This window comes from Eulemur rufifrons, chromosome 28 (genome assembly GCF_041146395.1).
Source record: "Eulemur rufifrons isolate Redbay chromosome 28, OSU_ERuf_1, whole genome shotgun sequence".
NCBI classification, from domain to species: domain Eukaryota; kingdom Metazoa; phylum Chordata; class Mammalia; order Primates; family Lemuridae; genus Eulemur; species Eulemur rufifrons.
The window spans coordinates 19,945,332-19,972,551 of NC_091010.1; the positions used below are offsets into that span (position 1 = coordinate 19,945,332).

The 27,220-nt window shown below is 45.8% G+C and overlaps 1 protein-coding gene across 2 annotated transcripts in view; it reads right to left on the minus strand.

Moving 5' to 3' along the window:
* PSAP (prosaposin) overlaps window positions 1-27,220 on the minus strand; it is a 33,675-nt gene that overhangs the window by 1,143 nt on the left and 5,312 nt on the right. Inside the window, exons 2-14 of one of the 2 annotated variants that reach the window (XM_069460980.1) lie at window positions 15,367-15,500; window positions 13,429-13,503; window positions 11,983-12,108; window positions 10,030-10,230; window positions 9,486-9,629; window positions 8,047-8,103; window positions 6,087-6,095; window positions 4,072-4,203; window positions 1,866-1,961; window positions 1,334-1,517; window positions 1,070-1,227; window positions 550-630; window positions 137-244 (exon numbers count right to left, since the gene is read on the minus strand). In XM_069460980.1, the coding sequence (XP_069317081.1) occupies window positions 137-244; window positions 550-630; window positions 1,070-1,227; window positions 1,334-1,517; window positions 1,866-1,961; window positions 4,072-4,203; window positions 6,087-6,095; window positions 8,047-8,103; window positions 9,486-9,629; window positions 10,030-10,230; window positions 11,983-12,108; window positions 13,429-13,503; window positions 15,367-15,500 (1,505 nt within the window). The remainder of the gene's footprint in view (window positions 1-136; window positions 245-549; window positions 631-1,069; window positions 1,228-1,333; window positions 1,518-1,865; window positions 1,962-4,071; window positions 4,204-6,086; window positions 6,096-8,046; window positions 8,104-9,485; window positions 9,630-10,029; window positions 10,231-11,982; window positions 12,109-13,428; window positions 13,504-15,366; window positions 15,501-27,220) is intronic. The other variant, XM_069460979.1, reaches the window with a different exon arrangement.

A 27,220-nucleotide genomic window follows, 5' to 3' on the forward strand; every position in this document is an offset into this window, starting at 1 on the left:
GAAGCCTAACCGCCATTCAGGGCCTCAGTTTTCACTGTATAAAAACAGGGTAGACGCTGATGACTGAGGTTCCTGTACAACAGGATTCTCCGAGCTGCCTGCTGGCGAGGCTCGTGGCACCCGCTGAGCTACTCACATTGCACTGGGCTGCTGTCTCTGCGTTCTGGCACCAGTAGCTTGGGCCCCAGACACACTTTTCAGTTCCCAAAAGGGGCTTACGGGCTGAGGGGCAGGCTCCAATTTTCTATATGGTGAGAAAAGGACAAAAGAAAGGGGAGAATTAGAGCTGCCCAACTGATCTCCTTCAACACTAAGACAACAGCTTGCAGAAGCAGCTGGACTCTGAGATCTTTCAGAAGAACACCAGGATTGCTGAGTAAAGCAATGGAGCTTCCAGGCCTGACTCCCTGCCTCGGCCCTCCACCTTCCACCCTCCAGCCCCAGAAACCCTGCCCCGAGGCCGACAGTCTCAGAGGAACCCTTCCAGGCTGTGCAGCTCCTCCCAGGTTACAGCTGCCCGAGAGGACCCACATGCCTGGTGACACTTACCAAGCACACAAAGGAAGGCTCCATCACCTCCACCAGGACCTCTAGCAGCACAGGCTCATACTCAGTCACAAACTGATCACACTGCAAAGTGAAGCGGGGATAGGTCCAGGTCTGGGTGCATCCAAGCAGAGTGGGAGCACAAAAGGCTGGGACAGGCCCTGGACACACTCTTCTCCCGGAGTCCCTGACATTCCCAGGCCACTGGACCCTGGGCCCTCCCTTCCCAGACACCCACCTACACTTGGCCTAAGCTCAGGTTGTTTCGCCCCAGTGGCTCCACTTGACCCAACAAATCATGTCTAACTAAAACCTCACTGGACTCCATGCCAGTGAGGCAAAAACAGCTAGTTTCTCTGTAAACCTAGAAAAACAAATATAATTAAAAAAAAAAAAACAAAAAAAAAACAGCTAGTTTCCCTCCCTCAAAACTTTAATCAGAGGTACGATCAGTGAGCTAACCCAGCCTCTGCAAGCTCCCAGGAGGTTCTGACACTCTGGCCTAAAGCAGCCCAAGGTGTACCTGCTTCTCGTAGGGGTCAGGCAGGAAGCTGCAGCCTTTCTCGAGAGCATCCAGGATCTCTTGCTTGGTGCTGTTTTTCTCCAGATTGTGATCCAAATAGCTAACCAGTTTCTTGCACACCTCACAGAAGCCACCGTCCTTCACTTCAATCACTTGTGCTACACAGGAGGGCACAGGGCTCAATGCTGGCAGGACCTTCCCAGACCCAAGAGGGCCACTGTCCTCCCCACCACCACCACCACCACCACCACGCCCTGGGCTCACCAGTCAGTGCGGGCCGCTCTGTGCGGGAGCAGAGGTGGACCAAGCTGCACACCAGCTCAGGGCTGGTCTCGTGCAAGATGCTCAGGATGGAGCTGCCGTATGTGTCCACTATCTCCTGGCACTCTTCCGACCAGGACCTGGGCAACTTCAAGCATACCTTATCCAAACCTTCGAGTATTTCTTCCTGAAACACAAGGAGAGGACCATGTTAGAAGATGGGAGGCTGGGCAGGGGTGAGAGAGATTCTGAAAACACTGACAAGACGAGGGAATGAGCCAACAGTGGGGTGCTGTTTCCTCCCTCAAAAGACTACCAAGCGACAAAGACCAGAGCCGCCAAGCAGGGCAACAGTAGACTCCCCCCCCTCAGCCTGGAGAAACTGCCTTCTAAAGGATGGGGACGGGGCTGTACATGTTCCCAGGCTGGTGTAACACAACAGCAAGGGCCAAGCCCCTCTTCCACTGGACTCTCCCAGTGGGATGTTCCGGCTCAGTGGGACAGGAGAGAGCCTCCCTCTGCAAGGACAGCATACCTCAGTCTTGTTGTTGTCAATCAGCTTGACCACCTCCTTCACCAAGAACTCACACACCTCGCAAGACACACCAGCCTTCATCTGGACCAGGTCCTTCTGTTGAAAGAGTAGAAGGGGCACTTTAATGCTGGGACTTGTGTTCCGTGGTCTTGCTCCCCTAAAGGAGAGGGACGCAGAGACAAGGGTAGGCTAGCGTCACCCCAAGGGGCCACTGCCTACTCGAAATGATGTGTGGCTTCCTCCCAATATCCAAGTTCAATTCTGTTTTTCATACAATGGGGGGCCTCATTCCTTTCCTCAATCCTCCCCCATCACCTTCCCCCTGACTCACACTCAAAAAAAAAAAAAAACCACCCAGGACTTCATACTTCAGGAGAGAGGTGCCTATATAATGTTTTCAGTTACAATCATTTCATCACTCTGTGTTCATTTTGGGGAGGTAGATGGAGGAGCAAGAACAGAGTGAGGGATTCACTACGTGTCCACTATTTTTTTCTTTTCGTTTTTTTTTTTTTTTTAACATGAACGGATGGGAAGTGAGGTTCTTTTTTTGAGACACAGTCTTGCTCTGTCGCCCTGGGTAGAGGGCAGCAGTGTCATCGTAGCTCACTGCAACCTCAAACTCCTGGGCTCAAGCGATCCTCCTGCCTCGGCCTCCCATAGTGCTAGGATTACAGGCATGAGCCACCGCGCCTGGCCTTTATTTTTTATCTTTTTTCTTTTATAATGTTTTATCTGAGTCAGTTTTCATTCAATCTGTCCAATATTTAGGAGACAGAGTTTTAAACACATTTCGGGTCTGCTCTTGAGTTTCCCAAGTCTCATTAGCACCTGAGACTGCTTTCCTAGAACCTACTTTAATATAGCAATACTGTTTGAGTCCACTTGGCTCAAGGCTTCTTGGGTATGGTTCCGGGTCAAAAAAAAAAAAAAAAAAAATACAGCAATACTGTTACAGAGAACCTTCTGTGACAATGGAAACATTCTTTATGTCTGCTGTCCAACATGGCGGGCACTGCCTACATGTGTCTACTAATACATGATATGCAGCTGGTGTAACCAAGGAACTGAATTTTTAATACACTCACTGACACACTAGAAAAGAAAATTTTTTCCTTGGGGCCATAGTGTTTTATTACAAAAATAGAATAAACACTTTGAAAGCAATCCTTTCTAATTTAATGAAAAACTTGTTATTTTTTATTGTTTTCTGTGCATGAGTTATATGCAACTTGAAAAACAGTTCACACGTCTCCCAAGGTGAAGAGACATGTGAGTTACATATGCTTCATGAGGCCCAGGCCCAAAACTATTGAGTTAAATACAAACTCACATGGCAGTTAATGTGTTAATTTTGCTTCACTTTAAGTAGCCACATGTGGTTAGAGTACAAGCTATAATTCTTCATTTTTTTCTGGACATTCTTTGGCTGGCAGGGTGGGCTGGGGCCTGGGAGCGCCTTGTGGGAAGAGAGGCAGGAAGCAGTGCCTCCTGGACTCCACCTGATGCTTCAGCCCTCCCTGTGGGCCACAAACTCTGCACATGCAGACAAAGGGAACAGAGGGAGACAAGATAGCTGGCAGTCAAATGTCATGAGTTGTTCTGGAACAAGAAATGTATGCATGTGCCGTATGTTAAGGTATCATGTGGCCTGGGCCCTGAGAACTAGAATGCAAGTCCACGGGCACAAGGACATCATTTGTTGATCATAGCCCCTAATACACTGCCTGACCCATCATAAGTACTGCATACAAATCCATTATGGAATGAAGTAGTAGGATCTTTGTGAAGAGTTCTGGGTGAACAAAATACATACATACATACAGGCAGCAGGCGCAGTGAGGCTTCAACATGAGCTCTGCAGGGGCATTCGAAGTATGGAAAGGACCCCGAAAGTACATGTGAGAAGGTCAGAATGAAGCCAGGCACTGAAAAATCATCTCAAATGGCATGCTGAAAAAAATGTAGGCTTGATCCTATGAACACTAGGGTTTATAACCAAGGGAATAAAGTGTTTTTGAAAGAACTGGGGGTCGGGGGATGGCCACATTAGTATAGGGAATACCATCAAATAATGGCTTCAAACTCAAATAACGTTTAGGACCCAGGCAGGAAACCAAAAAAGGAGTGTGACTTGCAGGATGTGACACAACATGGGATGGTGTCACACTGCACAGCCTAGCTGGTACACAAGAACACCAGGTACCTTAATGGGCTCCACCAGCTCCAGGGCAGGGATGATGTTCTCGGCGGCCACTTTGGCAGGGATCAGAGTCTGCATGGGCATTTCCTTCACCTCATCACAGAACCCAACCAGCCCACAAATCTCCTTGGGTTGCTGAAGAGAGCAGAGAACAAGCAGTGAGATGCAGGCTGGCGCCCCCCACCCTCCGCCCTCCGTCCCACTCTCTACACACAAAGGATGGGGTGCTGGGGAGCACCCCGGTCCCAGTGTCAAGGCTGACTCCCCCCGAGATGGACAGATTCCAGATTCAGTTTGATAGGGCTTGTGTCCAAAAGCAGAGCACATGTGCCAGTTACATCCGGGGAGGAGGTCATGCAAAGCTCTGAAGGGACATGAGGCAGAGCCACTTCCTCTGCTGTTCCACCAGGGCCCCGTGAGGAAGGGAGACTCCCAGAACCTTCAGCATCTCCAAGGACAGCTGGTCTGCTCTAGAATGTTCTTCTCAGCTCACTCTCAGTAGGAAGTAAGCTATATATTCTTTTTAGAGAGGGAACTACTGGCCCATGAACTAACAGAAAATCGAATGTGTTAGAAATAAACCCAAACAGGATCTTTCAGTGGCAGGACCATTTAAAATGATACATTAAGGGGAAATGCTGGCTTTTTTTTAAAACCACATTCTATGTTCACAACTGTATACAGTACATGTGAAAACCCAACCCCCCAATTTGATGAATCTTGACTTCAAGTCACAAGACTGATCCCTTTCCCTTTCACCATTTAGACACCTGATCTCTTTCACCATTTGGACACCAAACCACAGAGAACCAGTTAGTGTGGACACCTTGACTAACACAATGAGCAAGACAAGTATACAAACTCTGTATACTGTATCAATCAAATGTAACCAGCAGCCACCTCTGGGCCTGATGGCATTTGCCTCCTACCACCAAACCCGAAAGCAGCAGGAAGAGGAGTGTTAAAGATGACACCTGTTAAGGGAAGAGTGCTAGATCATGACTATGTTTTAATATCAAGAAGGCTCCAGAATTAAATAAGGTTGGGAGAGTCTGAAAAGTATATCCCAAATACCCTGCCTTTGGCACATGTTTAAGAATGGGGAGGGAATCCGAATGAGGCTGAAGATACAGCAAGATTTTTGGAAAAAGATGTCAAGATGCAGGAGGCGTATGGCTGCTTTTGTCTCAGGATCAGCTTAGTTCTAACTTTTTGAGGAGGCTGAGGGGAAAATTCAGACATTTCAACCAAAGTCCTCTTCCATTAGACTTCAAAATACCTTTTAAAAAAATCTGTAACTCTAATCCTAGAGATAAACGCCAATGCTCAGAAGGGGCAGTGCTCAGCATGGCCATAAGAGGGCACTAGTTCAGGGCAAGTACAGACTGGAGCTCAGTTCCCGTAGTGTGCCATCTGATGTGGCTCCAGAGCCCAAAGCACCCTGTCACCCAGGGGGGCAGAAGCCACAATCAAGGAATTGTTTCCAACTCTCTGGATCCAACAGCCAGGGAACAGTCTGCCAACTGTGTGCAAAGGATTTGCTCATGCAGCAGAAGCATTTCTGGGGTTATGAAGAAGAGCACTAAAGACATGCAACCCCTACTCGCGTAGTGACAGACACAAGGTGTCCTACTGGAAATCAGGCCTACGCTGGCCTGCCTGATTGGCTTACACTGAAAGAAGCTGAGCCACCTCTGGGACCACCCAGTTTCCCATCATGACACTGGTGGCCTGCACGTATGTATGTTTTGTGTTGACTTGACCAGAGCACAAGGCTCCGTTGGCTTTGTTTTCTGGCCCCGTGAAGGGGAGAGGAGACCCTCTAACACCTCAAGTGCCGATTTACAGGACAGAGATGCAGAAGCTCTCCCCACCCTATTAACACAGAGTGACCCTGCCTTTTGCAACCATTCCTTGTATCTGTCAGAGCTAATCACGCCATACCAAAAATAAAAAAGAGCAAAGTTAACCAGGAGAAGCAGCAGACCACTACTACAAGCAAATTCCCCAACACATACCTGATCCTGCTGTTCAACAAAAAAACAGGAAATCGGAGATGAAAATAAGGGAAAGGAAAGGACACAACAGTTAAGAAAAATTAAAATAACAATCAAGCAGTTAACCAGGTATAAGGATATCACAGGAAGTTCAGGGAAAACACTCCTGTAGTCGGGTATTAGCAACCTACCTTGTTCCTGCTCTCATGGACAAGGGGGACCTGAAAGCTACTCTGGCCCTCCTTAAGCAGCAGACCACTTGAGGGCCATCCAGCTAGTGTGTGCACCGTCCCCATGCCCGACACACAACACTGTGCAGCAAGGTCCCCAGAAAACGCTCCTTTATGGTTTCCATCCTCAGGGGCCTAATCCCACCAGGCCTGCAAGGCCTTCCCCACAGGTTAGTGATAAGCAGCTCACAAGACATGGGGCTGCCCAAATAAGGGGGTGTGTGTTATAAAACACACCCTGAGGGGTCCGGAAGCCTGATCTTGACTCTCCACAGCCCAGGTCTTACAGCAATCTACCCCAGGTGGCCAAATGCCAGCCTAGAAGGCCAATTTGACAATTTATCAAAAGGCTTGCACTTTGATTGAGCAATTCCAGCTTTAGTTATCTACACTAAGGAGAAAGACAGGGATTTGGCTCTAAGGACATTCATCATCCCAAAGGCAAACCTCAAAACAGCAGCCAGCCAGCCACAGGGGATTGGTTACATAAATTATGTTCTGTGCACACACCTGGTTATGCAACTACTTAAAAACCATTTGTATAAGAATATTTAATGACCAATATATTTTCAGGCAAAAAATGGAAACTACAAAGTAGTATATAAAATACAACCCCATTGTTTTTTGAAACCCCAAATGATTTTTGACATGAGAAGTAGTGTCCATATTTTCAAAAACTTTCCATACACTGTAACTTTTATAATGAAAAAAAAATACGTAAGTTAGCTATAAGGAAGCACTTCACTAGATCAAGTCACGTCAAAGGCTTATTTTTACCTACTTCAGGTGCATATCTTTGTAGGCTGTTTTTAGAACAAGGTAGGGTGTGAGTAATAATCCCAAATAAACTACGGTGCCTAGACAGCTTACTTGAGTGGTGAGAGCAGGGTCAGAAAGTAAATATTTTAGGCTTTTCGGGCCCTCAGGTCCCAGCTGCAACTAGTCAACTAACTGTGCGCTGCTGTAGCACAAAACAGCATCACTGTGTTTATAAAACCTTACTTATACAACAGGTGGCAGGCCACAGTTTGCTGACCTCTGGATTGGAGAACAAACTCAAAGACTGTACGTCAATCTCAGGGTAGTCAGAAACTCAGAATGACAGCGAGGGAAAGGTATAACCCATCCCTCTCACCCTTGCCGGTTAGATCTAAGGAGGCCCGTGCCTGCTCCCAATGTAAGGGTGGCTTCAGGCCACCCTGCTCTGGACAGCAGTCGTGTGCATGGAGCTAGCTAGCTCGTTTCCCATGAGGGATGAGGGATGTTCCCTCCCTCTAATGAAGGACCGCCCGCCCCCGCCGCCATGTATCAAAAGCCAGTGCAGGAGTTAGGGGCTCAAGCAGCAGTTACAGCTGGCACTGCTGCAGTGCAAGGACCAACTCTGGGAGGCAGTATTCCTCCACCAAGGCTGTAACACAGTAGTGTCACACAGGCCCGGCTTACTTACAGAGCACACTATTTCTACAGATCCCAGGGTTAAAGCCAGATCTAGAAATCTGATATGCCCACATTTGCAAAGACCAATCACCAGGAAGCCACCAGGGCAGTCTTGGGGACCAAGATGCTTCAGCCTTTCCCCCTGGCAAGGAGGAGGTACTGAGATTACAAGTGGAGAATCTGCTACCCAGAGGGTTCACTTTGGCCCACTTTAAGTTAAAGGGAGACTAAGTCATACAGTTTTCAAAAATTCCTGGAAATGACAAAATTTGAAAAAATAAAAATGCTAACAAGGGGCTTCCCCTGCCACCTACCATATGCATCATCATTTGGACAGCAATTTCAGAATACTGGCTGATATAGTTCTTGCACTGGGGAGAGAGAAACAGATTGTTAAACTAATTATTGCAACAATGCACCAGAAAAAAAAAAAAACAGAACAGCATTTCCAACAGTGTCAACTAGTGACTATCAAGCAAGTTTCCAGAGTAGAATTTTGTAAACGTCTGCTCTGGGTAATAAGATAAAAATGACAATTTGTCTAATTCTATAATTTACAAGAAATGCATGCAAAAGATGTTTTGAAAATGTTTATCAGGGGGCCTTAGAGAGTCCATGCTCCTATCTCCTTTATTTTATGGCCCAAACTTGCCCCAAGGTCATACAGCAATTATTCAGGGGCAATTTAGAAAGAATGTAGCTAAACGATATACTGCTTAGGAATTGGAGATTACTCTTCAAATTCATTTACATATTCTCAGGATTATAAAGTTTAAATCCAGTAGAGTCAAGTTGCAATGATTTTCAACTGCATATTTTCACCCAAATCGAGACACTTCCAGTATACCCTCATAGAACAGTCCGTCATAATTGGTGTGCTATCACCGTATTACCAAGGGTACTATGACAGCCCTCAGACAGGGCTTAATTGGGAAACCAATTAAAATAGCAATATGCAAAGATATTAAAAATGACACTACAGGATTCCCAAGCTTTCAAGATAAATGAATGTGAACCTGATCGCCATTCCTAAAGAGACTAAGTCCCTGGGGAGAAACTCTCCCCTTCCAGAGCCAGCCACTCCCACCCAGAGAGCCCGCTCTGTATCCCTGAGCATGGAGTTACTACAAGCGACCTCCCCAAATGCTGGGCTAGCAGGTTTTTTTCAGTTGTCAGGTACCAAAACCAGCATTTTTGTCTTACATATCCACCTCACAAGTGTGGCTAATAAATGCTGGAAGAGGGCCCAAGAAATGAAACCATCTAAGGGGCGAAAAAAATGAGTTTCTGAGCCCACAGGACTAAGGGAGGCTTCCAGGTGAACATCCTGCAAGCCAGTGTGCACGGCTTCCACGGCCGCCCACATCTGCTGTGCGAACAGACTTGGAATCATGAGACTCACACACAAACAACAGCCATGCTTTCAAAAACAGGGTTAGAAGAGGCTAATACATAGTGACTGGAAGAAAAAAAGAAAATTCACAAAAGTGGTCTCTTTCCATTCTTTTGTCCCTGGAGTTTTGTTACATATCCAGATTCAATTAACCAAAGTGTATGTAAGTCCCCACTACCTATTCCAGTTACTTTCTGGGGAAAAAAAAAAGAATGTTAGTTGAACAACCTCTTCCTCACAGCTATTAGCTTGGAACTTAAAATGGTACCACAGGAAGTAACACATTACATTTTCTTAGCTCTCCCACTCTGTCTTGGAGCCCAGCTCCCTGGCTCAGATGCGTGAGGAGACAGGGCTCACCATGTCGGCCATGCCAGGCCCCAGGCGGTCACACTGCTCCTTGGCATGCTCCACCAAGGCCTCGACGAAGGTGGAGTTGGTCCTTACGGCATTCTGGATGTCGGTCACCATCTGAATGCAGTCCTGGCAAACATCCCCATCAGCCTACAGAGAAAGGGCAGTTAGGCTGGCCACACTGCGACCAAGAGGATTCAGATTCCTAGCAAAAGGCTGCTCACGCTCACGGCCACAGCACCGGGGGACTTGCTGCACAGTGCCTAACGCACTGTCAGGCTCCAGCGTTACTGACAGGCTTAACATCAACTGGGTGTTCATCATAGTAACAGTATGGTATAAAAGCGGAGAAATCTTTGCATATTTTACATATTGTATTCTTTAGAAACTCTTTGGTACAACCATTTGAAGGCCAGCTCATGCCACTGTGAAGTCAAATGAAGGGACAGTCCCTCATTTAAGAACCATGCACACACATACCACCCCTTTCCTATCTCACTTCCAATGCAACCAAAAATAGGGTCCTCAGCGGCAGGGCCCACTGCCTTACCTTCGGCTGGGGCTTGCTGCGGGAGCCATCCTGAGGGTAGAGGAGGAGAGGGATGTTGGCCATGAAGGGAGCCACCACCTCAGTCATGTCCAGTTCCGGGATCTTATTGGACTCGAGCTGCTTCTGGTGATTCAGCTCTGCCAAGTGCTTCTGGAGAGACTCGCAGAGGTTGAGGGCGGAGCACACCTCCCCAGGACGGCTCTGGCGGGAAAGAAGCCCAGCTGAAAATCCTCTCCCAAAGGAAAACAAAACAGGCACCTGGTGCCTCTGAATTAGTCCCTCTCCTTAAATCCCTTAAAAAGAAACATAAAACTGGCCAGGCAGAGCAGCGCATGCCTGTAATCCTAGCACTCTGAGAGGCTGAGCAAGGAGGATCGCTTGAGCCCAGGAGTCTGAAACCAGCTGAGTCAACATATCGAGACCTCATCTCTACTAAAAATTTTTAAAAATTAGCTGGTGTGGTGGTGTGCACTTGTAGTCCCAGCTACTCGGGAGGCTAAGACAGGAGGATCGCTTTAGCCTAGGAGTTTGAGGTTGCTGTGAGCTATGATTGAACCACTGCACTCCAGCCTGGGCAAAAGAGCGAGACCCTGTCAAGAAAGAAAGAAAGAAAACAAAGAAGAAAAGAAAGAGAAAGGAAGGGGGGCGGGGGAGGAATGAAGGAAGGAAGGAAGAAATGAAAGGAAGAAAAACAAGAAAGACAGAAACAAAACTGTTGCCCATGGTCAAACTGCTGAGAATATCAAAATTAACAATTCAAGTGCCCAAGAACACAGCAAGCAGCCTCTGAGCTTCCCAAATTGTCCTGTTAGGCTTCCTAAATGCTCTCTGCTCACTATCAGCTCTTCTTTAAAGGAGTATGAGCTTTTGGCTGGAGGCGGAGGGGCAGCAATTCTGAGCCACTTTCCCCAAATGAGCTAACACAATCTACTAGTTACAAATACCTTCCATATATGCTGGCAGCTCCCAAGTTTTTATCTTTTATCTTGACTCGCACACACATACTCACCTCACAGACATCTCAAACTGATCTGATTCTACCCCATCCAACCTGCTCCTCCTCCATCTCCATTTTAGCAAGTGACTCCACCACCATCTTCCCAGAAACCTGGAAGGCACTCCTAACTCTTCCCTCTCCCGTACACACCTCCAGCACAAGCAACTCCAGTCCCTTCATCCTCCAAAACAGAATTTGAATCTGCCATCTCCACCAGCCCTAACACATCTCTCTCACAAGGCAATGACCTCCTGAGGGCCTGCCAGCTTCTGCTCTTGCAGTTCCTTCCTGTCAATGGGACCTAGACCAACCCCTTTGAAAAATGTGTCTATGGCCATGACACTCCTCTCCTTGATAAGTGCAAGGGCTTCCTGCTGCACTTGCAATCCTAGGCCTTGTATGGTGGGACCCCTGCCTTCCTCACCAAAACACCTCTCAAACCTCTCCTTTCTCAAGGCCGTTCTAGATTCCACAAAGCTAGCTCCTTATTTGTTGTTGAAAACCCAGTCTCTGGCACATGGTTTGTGCACAGTATATACGTGTGGAATGAAAGATGAGCATCCTTGTAGCTGAGCCCCCAAGGACATTCCCTGAATTATCCTTAACTATAAATTCACAGAAATTGATTCAGTAAAGTGAAATTATTTGCTTGCTCAAACAGTCGTTTAAAGATTTGACATGAACTATCCAAATGGCATCTATAAATGTTATGGTGGTGTCCATTCCTTCAGTGACCCTCCCAGTCCCCATGTGCCACACCCCCACCAACCCCAACAAGTTACAAGCAGAGTGACCTGCTGTGCCAAAGCTACTTTGGATGTCAAAACTACAGTGACGCACTGTTGAGGAATCCCAAGCTATGAACCGACTTTCCATTTTAATCACTCTACTCTGGCTGGTACCCCTCCCGGGCCCCAGCAGCAGCTTGAAGGAAGAGCCCATTCTCCATCACTTACTATCTCTCCTTTAATCATGTCCAGGATGACAGGGAGGTAGGAGTCGACTATCTCCTTGCACAAGGCAGACGCATTCTGGCTGGGAAGCCAGTCACAGGTCTTCTCCAAGTACACGAGGATCTCCTCCTACGAGAGGACACGAGGCAAGGGTGAGAATCAGGACAGCCTTCCTCCCTGCGAACAGGCTGAAGGCAGAGGCCTTCTATGACTCCAGGAAGGGCAAGTCTGGAAACAGCCAGCCTTCAGGGAAAAGGACCCGGTTAAGGCCCAGTGGTTGCCCCTGGCTCGATCAGATCAATCAGGCAAAAGCAGATAAGAAACTTCAAAATGAAGATCCTTTGATCTGCAGTCCCACAGGCACAGGAGATTCTGAAAAGAGATAGCCAAACTGGACCTAGATGTTAGTGGCATGCAATATAACCTCCCAATTAACTTTGGGCATTTCATACTTAGTCCAGGGGTCAGCAACACAGGCAGGCCCTGCAGCCTATTTTTGTATAGCCCAAGCTAAGAATGGTCTTTACATTTTCAACATTTTTTAAAAAGAGACTATGTGGACCAGGCGCAGTGGCTCACGCCTATAATCTTAACACTCTCGCAGGCCAAGGCGGGTGGATCGTTTGAGCTCAGGAGTTTGAGACCAGCCTGAGCAAGAGCGACCCTGTCTCTACTAAAAATACAAACAAGGGCCAGGCGCGGTGGCTCACGCCTGTAATCCTAGCACTCTGGGAGGCCGAGGCGGGTGGATTGCTCAAGGTCAGGAGTTCGAGATCAGCCTGAGCAAGAGCGAGACCTTGTCTCTACTAAAAATAGAAAGAAATTATCTGGCCAACTAAAATATATATAGAAAAAATTAGCCGGGCATGGTGGCACATGCCTGTAGTCCCAGCTACTCGGGAGGCTGAGGCGGTAGGATCGCTTAAGCCCAGGAGTTTGAGGTTGCTGTGAGCTAGGCTGACGCCACGGCACTCACTCTAGCCCGGGCAACAAAGCGAGACTCTGTCTCAAAAAAAAAAAAAAAAAAGAAACAAATTAGCTGGACAACTAAAAATATATAGAAAAAATTAGCCGGGCATGGTGGCGTATGCCTGTAGTCCCAGCTACTTGGGAGGCTGAGGTAGGAGGATCGCTTGAGCCCAGGAGTTTGAGGTTGCTGTGAGCTAGGCTGATGCCACGGCAGTCTAGCCCAATAGCCCAGGCAACAAAGTGAGACTCTCGTCTCAAAAAATAAAAAAAATAAAAATAAATAAATAAATACAAGACTATGTGACAGAGACAGTATGTGGCCTATAAGGCCTAAAATATTTTCTCCTTGGCCCTTTACAGAAGACATTTGTCACCCCCAGGCCTAGACCATTCCTCTTTAGACCCCCAGAGCCCCAGCCTCCTAAGGAACTGATACCCATGCCAACAGCTCACACACCGTCCCCACTCACAGCCACTCACCTCAGTGGCATTGTCCTTCAGCATGTCGCCAGCTGCGGTGATAACATCTTTGCATATATCACATGGAAGGGATTTCTAAGAAGACAGAACATGAGAGGAGAGAGATCTGTATTTGTAGGACACAATTCATACCCCACACAGCTGAAAACCCCTGTGGCCTATATCCTGTTCTATCTAACCACGGATACAATTGAGACCACGTCCTAGCTCCCCAACCTACATGAGAAGCACTGGGTCACCACAGGGAAGGAAGAAGTGTGAGGGATTAGAACACTGTGGCTTACTCAATACAAACCCTTGTCTGGTACCCGCTTCCCCTTAGCCCCCTACTCAGTGTACATGGCACAGACCAATTCCATAGGAACGCTTGCAACAACTCTGAGGAAACCGAGGCTCAGGTCATAGCAACACCAGAGTCATATGCTATGACAGAGTCATAGCAACACCACAGAGTAAGAGATGGGTGGGGCAGGAAACACATTCTGTACATTCACGCTGGAACTGGCTTTATCTGTGCTTTCTCTGCCTTCTACCTCCCAGGCAAGTTAAGGACTTATGTCAATCTTCTGGTAAGCCTGGGCCTCGGTGCCCCACCTAGGCCAGAGGCCATGGAATTTCTAGTGGAAGAATGCACAAACCTCCTTCTTGGTGTCAACTTTCAACCCATGGAGAAAGAACTAACCTGTGTGGATGAGATTAAGGATACCTGTGCATTTAGAGAAACCAGTTGGAACCTTTGGACCTAGTCAGGCTAATGTAGTTATACTTTGGTATCTGAGAGGATAGCACTTCCAGGACCTCACACCCACACTCATCCCAGTGAATACCAAAATCCAGGATGCTCAAGTCCCCTGGTAGGCCCTCCGCATCCGTGGATACAGAGGGCCAACTGCGCTGTGCATGGGGCCATACTGAGAGAGAGCCAGGCCACAACATCATCCAGTCAAAAAAGGTTTAAAGTCCTTACTTAACACACAATAATTAAACTCGAAAAAAGGAAGCGGTATTAAAAACAAGACTGAAGACGAAGACAACTTAGGAACCAATTCTGAAAGTAGTTTTGGCCACAGAGGGCAGTTCCATGAATAATTCAGAAACTGTTTTGAAAAGAGCAGTGCTTTTTATTAATAATTAAGCTTTCTTCTCTTACTGAAGGAGCACTACTGGGCACTGACAAGTTTTAGAACTCAAACTGCACTCAGTCACACACGGCCTGTACCCCAGGGTGGCCTGCACATCCCGGAGTGAGCCAGGAGCAACACCTTCTGCGTCTGCTGGCGTAGTCAGCAAAGCGTGGTCTCCTGAGAGGGTTCGGGGCTCATGAAGAATGCACACGAGGCTTGTCGTCTTAGACCGTGCCCCACATTGATATGCTATATTCAACATCATTTAGATGAAAGATCAGTGGTACCTTTCCCAGAGTGGTTACAGCTAAATATAAAATTTTAAATAGCTACTAAGCTCTAGCGTCTCTAACAGTGGTTTGCTGAGGGTGGTGAGAGAACAAAATATCGAATGGAGAAAGTAGGATGTACCTTTTGGAGTGAGTGACCAGGGACAGAGCCACAGCTGTGTGCCCAGTGCTGGGAATGGGCACTGCAAACCTGCTGGCCCCTAATCTGGGGTGGGACGTGGGACCTGCACAGAGGCCCAGAAGGCAGTGTGCAGCACACGGTAGCAGGCACGGAAGACCTTGTCCTATCTGCCACCAAGAGACCGGGCAGCCTCAGGGAAATGAAACCTAACGTCTCTGAGCCTCCATTTCCTCTGTGGTAAAACAGGTACACCCATCAGATCCTGCCTCCCGCAGAGGTCACAATGATCAATGAGCAAAACCAGGCAAGAGAAAGTGCTCTGTCAACTCGCCAGTGAGTTGCAGACACTAAAGGGGACCCTTGGGAAGAGCCGGCTGGGACCAGAGGATGGACAGGCACTCACCACCGTTGGCTTGTTCCAGACCGTCTGCAGGCAGTGCTTCACCGCCCCACAGTCGGCAGCCGTCTTCACGTTCTGGCACCACACTGCCGAGCCTCTGGTGCATTCTTTCAGGCCAAGGACGGGGCCCGCTAGAGCTAAAAAGAAAACCAACATGAAGAGGTGGCCTGTTACCGGCAAACTAGGTCCACCTCACTTATTTCCCCAAGGCCAAGAGCTAGCCCTGGCCTGAGAGCTGGATGCCCTCGCTTGGCCCCTCACCAGCCACATGAAACCCCAATCACAAAGCCACATGGCTGTGGCCGGTCCAGAAGCTTGGTTGTCAAGTCACAGAACTGGAAGGGACTCATTTATCTGGTTCATTTTTATCGTCTCCAACTACCTTTGTTCCTTTGTTTCAGGCAGGGTTTCACTCTGTCACCCAGGCTGGAGTGCAGTGGCTTGATCATAGCCCACTGCAGCCTCGAACTCCTGGCCTCAAGTGATCCTCCTGCCTCAGCCTCCCAAAGTGCTAGGACTACAGGGGTGAGCCACCGCACCTGGCTCTAACTACTTTTAAACAGTATTAGCGAGTGTCTGGCCTTTAAATCTTCATAACCTTAAAAAGTTTCCATAAATAATGAAAGAAACCACAGGAGAAAAGACCAATAGATTTAAATAAATGGAAAATTTTAACTTCTGCAGGATGAAGGTTTTATAAGAACCTGTATCAAAAATACCAAGATTCATATCCTTATTATAGAAAACTATGATACTTAAAAGTTGTGCAAGTAGATCACTTTTATTTATTTATTTATTTTTTTGGAGACAGAGTCTCACTCTGTTGTTGCCCGGGCTACAGTGCCGTGGCATCAGCCTAGCTCACAGCAACCTCAAACTCCTGGGCTCAAGCAATCTTCCTGCCTCAGCCTCCCAAGTAGCTGGGACTACAGGCATACGCCACCATGCCCGGCTAATTTTTTTCTATATATTTTTAGTTGTCCAGCTAATTTCTTTCTATTTTTAGTAGAGACAGGGTCTCGCTCTTGCTCAGGCTGGTCTTGAACTCCTGGCCTCCAGCGATCCTCCCACTTCAGCCTCCCGGAGTGCTAGGATTACAGGTGTGAGCCACTGTGCTCAGCCAAGTAGATCACTTTTATAAATCTAATTCTACTGTGTGAGTTTTTGCATATAAACGAGTTTACTAGCAGAAAATAAGTCTGCATAAGCCACTTTGATACCACAAAGTGAACGTGTCCACTCAAAACCAGGTGCAGGTGTTTCATCTACCATGGTAATCAGGGAATGACTTGGGAAGAGCCCCATTCACAGGTGGGTTCAGGAGAAAACAGACAAAAGGTTCGACATCATCTAGGACCAAAGAAATGCCAGGTTAAAGCAAGGTGCCATATTTTGAAAGATAAACTATCCAAGGAGGAGAGCCAGGTTTGGCATCATCATGTGCCTGTAGTCCCAGCCACTCGGGAGGCTGAGGCAGGAGGATGGCTTGAGCCCAGGAGTCTGAGGTTGCAGTGAGCTATGATGATGCCACTGCACTATACCCAGGGTGACAGAGGGGGACTCTGTCTCCAAAAAAAAAAAAAAGACTAGTCATAATGAGACACCAATATCTATTTAAAAAAAATTAGCCAAGGGAGGAAAAAGAAACTTGAAACTTGTCATGGAATAGTGATAAGTTTGTAATAAGAAATTCATTGTTCTAGGGCTGATATCAGTGTGCTGGTAAGTACTTCTCAAATTAACGTATTTCAAGGACTGAAAAAAAATTCCTCCTTAAAAAGCAAATCCACATCTAGAAAACCATTAAAGAAGCCCAGCAGTTTAACAGGTAAAATATGATATGTATAAATACATTTATTGAGCATAATTTATAATACTAAAAACACATAGGTGTGATCTGAATGGCCAAAAATAGAGGGAAAAAACCAATATTTTACTAAAATATTATGTACTGTATACTTATAAAGATGTGTACGAAATAGGAAAAAATTCAAGAATATGAAATTATACAGGAGTTGTATAACGATCAGAAAAGAAAGCAGGATGGCTGGCTGAATTATTATTTTTTAAACTCCCAATATTATGTTATGTGTATAGAATTGTTAAAAAATATTTTATAAACTGCCTTGAGAGTGCCTATGTTTCTTAGAACAGGTCTACGGTATTCTTGATTTTAGAACCAAAAGTGGAGAAAAAGCCCTCAGATTCACATCTCTCCTGTAACCCAACTGTTCGGCTAGGAAACAACAGATTACATTAGACTATACACAGAGGATGACAGCACAGGGTCAAACTCCAGCAGATCTCACAGGAGAGGTGAACCAACTTCTGTTGTAAACAGGAGGCATGTGGCCCAAGTCTGAGAAGAAAACCCGAGAGCCACCTGAGAAATACGTTTTCAGGAGTCATGTTGTATGCTGGTTCTCCTTGTAAGCCAAATGAGAGAGTACAGGAATTCTTTTTTTTTTTTTTTTTTTTTTGTTGAGACAGAGTCTCACTTTGTTGCCCAGGCTAGAGTGAGTGCCGTGGCGTCAGCTTAGCTCACAGCAACCTCAGACTCCTCGGCTTAAGCGATCCTACTGCCTCAGCCTCCCGAGTAGCTGGGACTACAGGCATGCGCCACTATGCCCGGCTAATTTTTTCTATATAGATTTTTAGTTGTCCATATAATGTCTTTCCATTTTTAGTAGAGACGGGGTCTCGCTCAGGCTGGTCTCGAACTCCTAACCTTGAGCAATCCACCCGCCTCGGCCTCCCAGAGTGCTAGGATTACAGGCGTGAGCCACCTCGCCCGGCCGTGAGTACAGGAATTCTATACACGCGTAACACGCACATAGTAAACAACCACGTAGATAGGTAGGTGTTCTTCCTCCAGGAAAGGGAAGGGAATGAAATGCTGTCATTACTACTTCCACAAGCTACTCATGCAAAGAATGAGTCCCCCAAAAGCTCAAGCGAGATCACTCTTTAGACACCAACGAATGAATGATTACTATGATGCCTAGGTTATAGCCTTCCCTGACCCTTGGGAGCAAAATCACACACACAAGCAGTTCACAACCTCGACCGAACTGGCCACACTTCAAAAGCTGTTGGTTTGAACTCTGCTTTCCATGGGAAAACGTGCCAGATTCAATTAAATTCCCCAGATGTCTCACAAAGGTTTTAACCCATAATAGTTAACCTGTAACATGGCCAAGCTAGGTTGTTGGCAGCTTCAGTCATAGATCCAAGGAAGAGGCTGGAAGGGAGGCAGAAATTGAGTCATGAGGGAAAGGGTTCTGGGGAGCACAGGGTCACAGAGACTGCACAAATGGGAGCCCCAAGACCCTGCAGGTGCTGGGCCCCCAGGACTCCTGAAAAGCACCACTGCCTGGTTCCACCTCCAAATCAGGAAGGAGCCCAAGTAACGAGCGGGAAGCTACCAAAATGAGTCTCTAGACACAGGAACACACAGTGATACACAGGGAAACCAGAAGAGGACGGACGAAGGCATCGGCAGACCAGAGCCAAGACAGAGGGTTCACCAAGAAAAGCAGGGGCAAGTAACCCCAATTCTCATTCTTACAAACGCAAAGTCAAGTATAACTTCGATACAGCTACTTTCTCCAACCTTCTTAGCCAGGAACTAGCTACAATTGACCAAAACCTATCAGGTTTCTGGGAACACAACTCAGTATCACAGGCGCATAAACAAGAATACTTTGTAGGTTGTTTATTCCTTCTAGGATTTTGAAATAGTCATGATCTTCAATAATGACTTTATGTTTTGGCTACTCTGGATGGAAAATAATCTTAGGCAGCCCCCAGTCTCTGAGACTGGTCCAGCTAACACAAACCTAACAGCACCTCCTGATCCCAAAAGTTGCTGTTAATCAATGACCTACTGAACGGTAGGCAAGCCTCTCCCGCAGAACTAGAGGTCAAAATGTATGCACGGTGGAGAAGCTGTCACACTTATAAAGTCATTGATCCCTGTCTCGGATCTTGAAGAAAATTTTTTAAAAAGTCATTGCTCCCTGGTTGTCTAGTGGTTGGGGGAAAAAAAAGAAAAAGGTCATCAGGTTCTAGCCTAAAACAGATTCTGTGGACACTGAATCTGTTCCAACTCCTAGATATTCAGTTCTCAGCAAGATGTCTCCTTCTACCTCTAACCTAAAGCCAAACTTACAAAAGTACGTGTTATAAAAATGGTCTGTGGCAGAAAACAGATTTGATTTCCCAGGATGAGCTGACACAGGTCAATAGAGAAGCCACTGTGTGTCCTCAGGATCAGTAACGCAGGCTGAAACCCAAGTCTCAGGTGACACTAGTGAGTTACACGCTGCTGAGAGGTAGAGGTGTTTATTCGGTGAGCTGATTTCCTGACAGAGAGCCAGAACTTTTGGGATATGGATCACTTTTCCAGAAAATGTATTCACACACAAAATTTGCACACCATTTCAGGAGGTTCTCAGGGACCCCAGCATTTAATCACAAAGCTCCAGAGACAAGGATGTTTTTTTCTCCACACAAGTGGGAAAACGGCTAAGATGAAGGCATGGTTACCAAATTCCATGATGGGGCCAAGGCTGGTGCTGTCAGGCGGGAGACCTAAGTGAACAGGCCTTCTCTGACCCCAAGAGTAAGTAACGGTGATGTGATACAATGTGGCAGTGGAAATGGGGAACAAAGCTGGAGCAAAGGGAACAGCTGACAAAGCCTTCAAGACGAAATGGGAACCCGCACCTGTAAGATGGTGATACAGTGGCTAAGTGGAAAGTGGGTAGGAGAATTCCAGAACATTTCAAAGGAGAAAAATTGTCCTTTGTCTTCTCAGGGGTGGAGCAAAGGGAAGTGGCAGGAGCCAGGATGCAAAGGCGGACAGATCTCAGGTACACTGGGAAGGGCCTTACTTGCCCCACACACCCCAAGGGCTCACCTGGGGCAGTATTACAGGAACCTCTAGGGACTTCTGAGAAGTGACAGGACAAGCAAGCTCATGCTTGTGTCTCAACTACCCAGGCAGGGGGTGGCAGAGGAACTGAACAGGAGGTGTGAGATACAAATGACAGAACACCTAAATGGAAGGCTAATTCAAAAAAGTCCAAACAAGAAACAGTAGAAAGAAGCAAGAGCTGAGAGAGAGGCTAACAGTCCAAAAGAAGATAGGAAAATGAAACGAACTGGCTTCAACGGGAAGGCTGCCAGGCTAAAGGGAAAACAAAACAAGAAAGCAAAGGCCAACAGCACAAGGATGGAGGTGGTGGTCAGAAGCCAGCATGAGTGGATGGCAGGGCACAGGCCACAGGAAGGGCAGGTACACCTGTGACCAGAGTGAGCAGCTCAGCCTCGGGCAGGAAAGTGAGGACACGGGATAAAGAATCTTTGAGAGATAAGCAAGGGCATCTTCAAACAGGTGAAGGACACCTTTTACCTTTCCACGTGAGAACAGAGCCATTCGGGTGGTTCCAGACCACAGACCTCAGAACAACCGTAGGTAGAGGTTAAGGGAAGTAGACCACAGCTCAAGGTAAGAAACATACTTAACACCCACAGGGGTATAAAAAGAGACTGGGTGGCTTCATTACGTGATGAACTTTCCAACGGTGGAAGCAATCAAGCAGAAACAAAATGCTCAACCTATGAGCAATTCTGTGTGAGAGGGATCCTCTGAGTGGTGAGCTGAACTAGAAGACTTCCAAGGGGCTTCAAGTCTTCTTATAATAATGAGGCAGATGACATTTTCAGTATTTACAGATAACCAATATATGAAAACTACCCAAAACCACTTTCTGGTTAGTTATTTTTCAAAACATGTTGCCAGCAAAGCTTTAATTTCTATTCTCATCCTCCTACGCTCTGTCCCCGAATACCAACTTCCTTCTCTGGGGCAGTATGTTGAACTCTAAGAAAGTTCTTAGAATGTTTTGCCCGAGCCCCTGGAGACTTCTGATTACAGGTGTCCTTAAAGACATGAACACCACTCGGAGAAAAATCAAGCACTACACTTCTTAGTTCCAGGCATGAGAACCAGGAAAGGCACGTTTTTTATTTTTCTTTTGAGACTAAGGTTTTGCTATGTTGCCCAGGCTGGCCTCAAATTTCCGGGCTCAAGGATTCTCCTGGCCTCAGCCTCCCGAGTAGCTAGGACTACAGGCACAAGCATCTTGCAGGCCTTTTTTTTGACACAGATTTCAATGGTATTTCCTTAGGAAAGAGGCGGATGCTCTGTTGCCTTTTTATTCTCCAGGCCTAGAAATAAGCTGTTATTATTCTGTTTCTGTCGTCTGCAATCAAGCCTACCCCAACTAATATACACACTTAATCAACTACCTCATTTGCAAGAGTAGCCTCCAAATGACAAGTCTTTTCTAAGGCTTACCTCCAGTGAGGACACTGAAAAGCCCATGTACACAACATTATTACCAAAGATTTTCAAAAACAACCTCAGAATGACAGGGACAAACTTTCCTAGAATGTGTTAAAACAATTGGCCTCATTATTTTAGCCAGACAACATATGCTTTTCCCTTTAAATATTTTAGTGACGTATGTTAAATACTGTTTGAGTCTAGCTACAAAAAAGAAAAAAAGATAACAGAAAATGTTTGCAGCCTCCCAGTGCAGACAATCAGAGCACACATTCCACAGGGTGGCAGATCTGCTGCCTGGGTAATCCGTCACCATGGCAACAGGCAGGCTGCTAGGAAACCAAGAGAGGATAACCCCAGGAGGGGTAGCTTCTACCTCAGGTCTCCCGCATTCAGGATTTTTCTCAGAGGAATTCATGCACTTCCATCCCCCTAGGAGCAGGAGTTAATGCAATGCCCTCAACACTGACTATTCAGCCAGCTAGTGTCACAAACACCTTCCATGACAAAGAGCATTTCTCTCCTTTACAGAATCCCACTTTTGGTAAACATTCTGAATAGCAGAATAAAAACACTGCCCACTAAATCATTCGGGATAGCATATACTCAGAGGCAGCCTGCTTTGATTTGGAGTAAATAAGGTCCAAATAGTCCTCTTATCACATAAGAAATCAGTGGCAATAAAGCTCTTAAGCTTGCTAGGCTGACATCCCATCACCTCTGGCCTAATTGTAATTTGAGACAAAGGTTCTTTCTTCCCTGCTTCTCCTCTCCCGCTACTGCCTCACTTTTTTTTTTTTTTTTTTGGAGACAGAGTCTCACTCTGTTGCCCAGGCTAGAGTGAGTGCCATGGCGTCAGCCTAGCTCACAGCAACCTCAAACTCCTGAGCTCAAAGGATCCTCCTGTCTCAGCCTCCCGAGTAGCTGGGACTACAGGCATGCGCCACCATGTCCGGCTAATTTTTTCTATATATATTTTTAGCTGTCCATATAATTTCTTTCTATTTTTAGTAGAGATGGGGTCTCGCTCTTGCTCAGGCTGGTCTCGAACTCCTGAGCTCAAACGATCCGCCCACCTCGGCCTCCCAGAGTGCTAGGATTACAGGCGTGAGCCACCGCGCCCGGCCTGCCTCACTTTTTAATTTTCTTCACAAGCCAGATCATTCCAGGGCAAGAAATCTATCTACATAGAGAAAGTAAGAGCCCTCAGGTAAATTATCTTGTTAAATGAAGACTGGCAGACTGGGGACAAGAATGCAATCTCCGGCAAGGAGAGGTGGCTCACGCCTGTAATCCTAGCACTCTGGGAGGCTGAGGCTGGTGGATTGCTCAAGTCAGGAGTTCGAGACCAGCCTGAGCAAGAGCGAGACCCTGTCTCTACTAAAGATAGAAAGAAATTATCTGGCCAACTAAAAATATATATAGAAAAAATTAGCCGGGCATGGTGGTGCACGCCTGTAGTCCCAGCTACTCGGGAGGCTGAGGCAGTAGGATCGTTTAAGCCCAGGAGTTTGAGGTTGCTGTGAGCTAGGCTGACACCACAGCACTCACTCTAGCCCGAGCAACAGAGCGAGACTCTGTCAAAAAAAAAAAAAGAATGCAATCTTCTTAGATCATACAACTGTGATGTGATGGAAGCTTAATTAATTTGGGGAAGAGAAATTCCTAATTAGTTCATTTAAGAACACTCTAGTCCAATAAAAACTCCTGCTAACAAAGCTCTTCTTCCAAAGTGTCAACACATCAGGTGATGATCAGAGATGAAGTTAAATCACCTTAGATAAGATTATGTTGCAACCCCTGAAGGTCAGGTAAGCAGGGCTCAGGGGCAGCACCTGTATGGTTCTAGATCCTTGAGGGAGCCGAGCGGGTCCATGGCAGTGCTTCTCTGCAGATCCAGCGTGCCCCACAGAAGTCGGTTCAGTTGGCCACCCAAACCAGCACCAGCTCTGTGCATTGATCCCTGCTAACCCACTGTGCAGTCTCTGAACATTTGCAGAAGACAATATGCTAAAAAAGATTTCACACATGCCCCAATAATAAGGAAATTCAGTATTCTGAACTTGTCTCACATGATTGTTTACTAACTAAAAAGTTTCAGATACTTGTGTCTACTATAAACGTCACTTTAGGCTTACTTTAATAGACTAGAAATACTACCTTCATTTGAAATACTGAAATTGAAAATTTTCAGACCACAGCACAGATTAGGGCAGAATATTAGAACGACCCCAGCATTCTGATTCAGTCACTCTCACTTCAGAGGGTTGTTATGAGGTTTAAACCAATTAATGTTAAGTAAAAACCAGAACAGCTCAGTAAGGGTTAGCTGTTATGATACCTCAGCTTCTGCAAATCAGCTAAACCAGTGGTTCTCAAAGTGTGGTGCAGAGAACCTAAGAGTCCCAACAACTCTTTCAGGAGATCTGAGAGGTCAAAATCCTCATAATATTAAGACGTGAGTCGTCTTTTCACTCATTCACTCACAAATGTACAACAGAGTTTTTGTGGAGGCATATGAACCTGACATTGCGACAGACTGAGTGCAGAGGCAGATGAGAATCCAGCCAGGTGTTGAAGAGATCACCTTCTTGCAAGCCAGTCTTCTCACTAAATACATTTGTGTTTACAAAAATAGTTTTTTTCTTTAAAAATATAACACATGTAATGGGCTTATCAGTATTTCAAAATGATTAATTTTTAAACTCTGTCAGTTTAATTCATAAGATGGTAAATATCAATAGATACAACCCACATAAACAAAAGCTCTTTGGAGTCTTCAATAACTTATGAGTGAAGAGAGATCCTGAGACCAAAAAGTTTGAGAACTTTCAGGCTAAACATTTATAGAACAACCAACGTCTGGAACCAAAAGTAGGGGAAAATAACTTCCTCAAATTATAGCTGGTTCTCTTTCAGATTTACCTCAAGTCAGAGCCACCTGAAACATCTAAGCTATGTTAGGGTCCCAGGTCCCCACTACCTACATAAAATCCTCTCCAACAGGGTGGGGGAGAGGGGTCTATCCTGGACACAAACTATTATAAAAGTCAACATTTCACTTGAGCCCAAACTCTTGATTTGTCAACTTCTAAAAACAATTTTTTAAAATTAATTTCATAAAAATAAAAGAAAATGCTTTATTTAATCACGAGGAAGACTTGGCACTACTAATAATTAAGTTTCACACACACCAACCTACCAACACTTCCTGAGTTCAAGTCTATGTGGTCATAGTTCACACCATCATTCATCAATGCTGAGCACCTATTACGTGCCAAGCACCGTTCCACATGCTGCACATACAACAAATATATCATAATGCCAGGTGGTAGTGAGTGCAATGAAGAAAAGTAAAGCAAGGAAGAGCAAGATTAGGGCTGGGTGGGTGGCTATTTCAGACAGATTGCCGAGGGACTCTGATAGAGCAATGTCTGAGCAGAGACTAGAATGAGTAGAGGGAGCAAGGCCCAAGGATTATCCAGGGAGGAAGACATTCCAGGGAGAAGGAATTCAAATGCAAAGGCCCTGACCACAGACAAGGGGCCAGGAGGCTGGACAGCAGCCCAGACAGGAGAGAGGGAGAGGAGCTGAGAGGTAGCCAAGCACCAGCTGATGTGTGACCCTACTGGACACACTGAGTTTTATTCCTAGAGCTATAGGAAGCCACGTGACCCTCTGGCATCAAAGCTTAGGGAACAGACTACACAGAACAGGGTCCCATCACAGCTACTAGAAGATTTTTATTGTAATAAGTAACATCACTAATACTGGCCCAAAGAACTTTCTATGTATCTCCTTCAATCTTATTCATGATGTTTCCTCTCATATAAATAATTTCTTTTCAAAAGCAGTATCTACCCAAATGTGGCTAGAATTTCCAATTTCAAAATTTAGAAGTGTCATTAGAATTCACCTCACATTTTTTCAAATATAGAGATCCATCAAGAGTTAACTAAATTGACACATCCATACAATGAAACAGGCCAGGCGTGGTGGTTCACGCCTGTAATCCTACCACTCTGGGAGGCTGAGGCAGACAGATCATTTGATCTCAGGAGTTCAAGACCAGCCTGAGCAAGAGTGAGACCCCGTTTCTACTAAAAATAGAGAGAAATTATATGGACAACTAAAAATATATATAGAAAAAATTAGCCAGGCATGGTGGCGCATGCCTGTAGTCCCAGCTACTCGGGAAACTGAGGCAGTAGGATCGCTTGAGCCCCGGAGTTTGAGGTTGCTGTGAGCTAGGCTGACACCATGGCATTCTAGCCCGGGCAACAGAGCAAGACTATGTCTCCAAAAAAAAACAAAAAACATACAATGAAATACTCAGCTGGGTGGTGGGAAGAGATTAAGGAGACTTGACAACTAAGTGCAATGTGGTATACCAGATGAATCCAGGAACAGACATATAAGATTAGTGGAAAAACAGGTAAAAATCTGAATAAAGTTTACAGTCTAATGGCATTGTCCAATATTAATTTCTTGCTTTTGACAAATGTACCATGGTTATGTATGCCAACGGAAAAACCTAAACTCTTAAATAATTTTAAAGAGGTTTATTCTGAGCCAAATGTGTACGACCACAGCCCAGGGGACAAGTTCTCAATACTGTGGGAATAGCAACTGCCAAAATCATTTTGCAGAGAAATTTGGCAATTTCCAGTTAAGGCAAAAATAAATATACTTCACAACTCAGCAATTCTACTTCTAGTTATATCCCCTAGAGAAAAGTTTGTCCATGGGCACATGGAGACACATACAAGGATTTTTATAGAAGTAGTTTGTAACAGAAAAGCAAAACTAGGAAACTAAATGTCTATCAATAGAATAAAGAATCGAAATTATATAAATGGAATACTGTACTGTGGTAAAAATAAATGAAATAGATCTACACATTACCAACATGGATAAACTTCTCGAGCAAAGCAAAAAAATAACCCAAGGATATACAATAGTCCCCCGTTAGCTTTCAGTTACCTGAGGTCAACTTCAGTCTGAAAATATTAACATATGGGGGGGGGGAGAGAGAGAGAGAGACCACATTCACATAATTTTCATTACAGTATGTTGTTGTAATTGTTCTATTTTATTAGTTATTGTTATTAATCTTTTACTGCACCTAAGTTATAAACTATACTTTATCACAAGTATGTATGTATAGGAAAAAGCAGGATTGGGGACCTGAGGCCTTGGGCCACATGTGGCCTTCTGGATCCTTGAGTGTAGACTTTTCACTAAATCCAAATTTTACAGAACAAATCCTTTTAATAAAGGCATTTGTTCTGTGAAGTTTGGATTCAGTTGAGGGGCCGCTGAGAGCACCTGGAAATCTGGAGGGCCATATGGGCCCCTGAGGGCACGGGTTCCCAGGGTGTGGTAATATCCAGTTTCAGGCATCCCCTGGAGATCTTGGAACATATCCTGGGGGTTAGAGACAATAGGTCTAAATCCAAGTATTCGGGTTACCCACTAGCTCTGATCTGCAGGGCTGCTCTGATA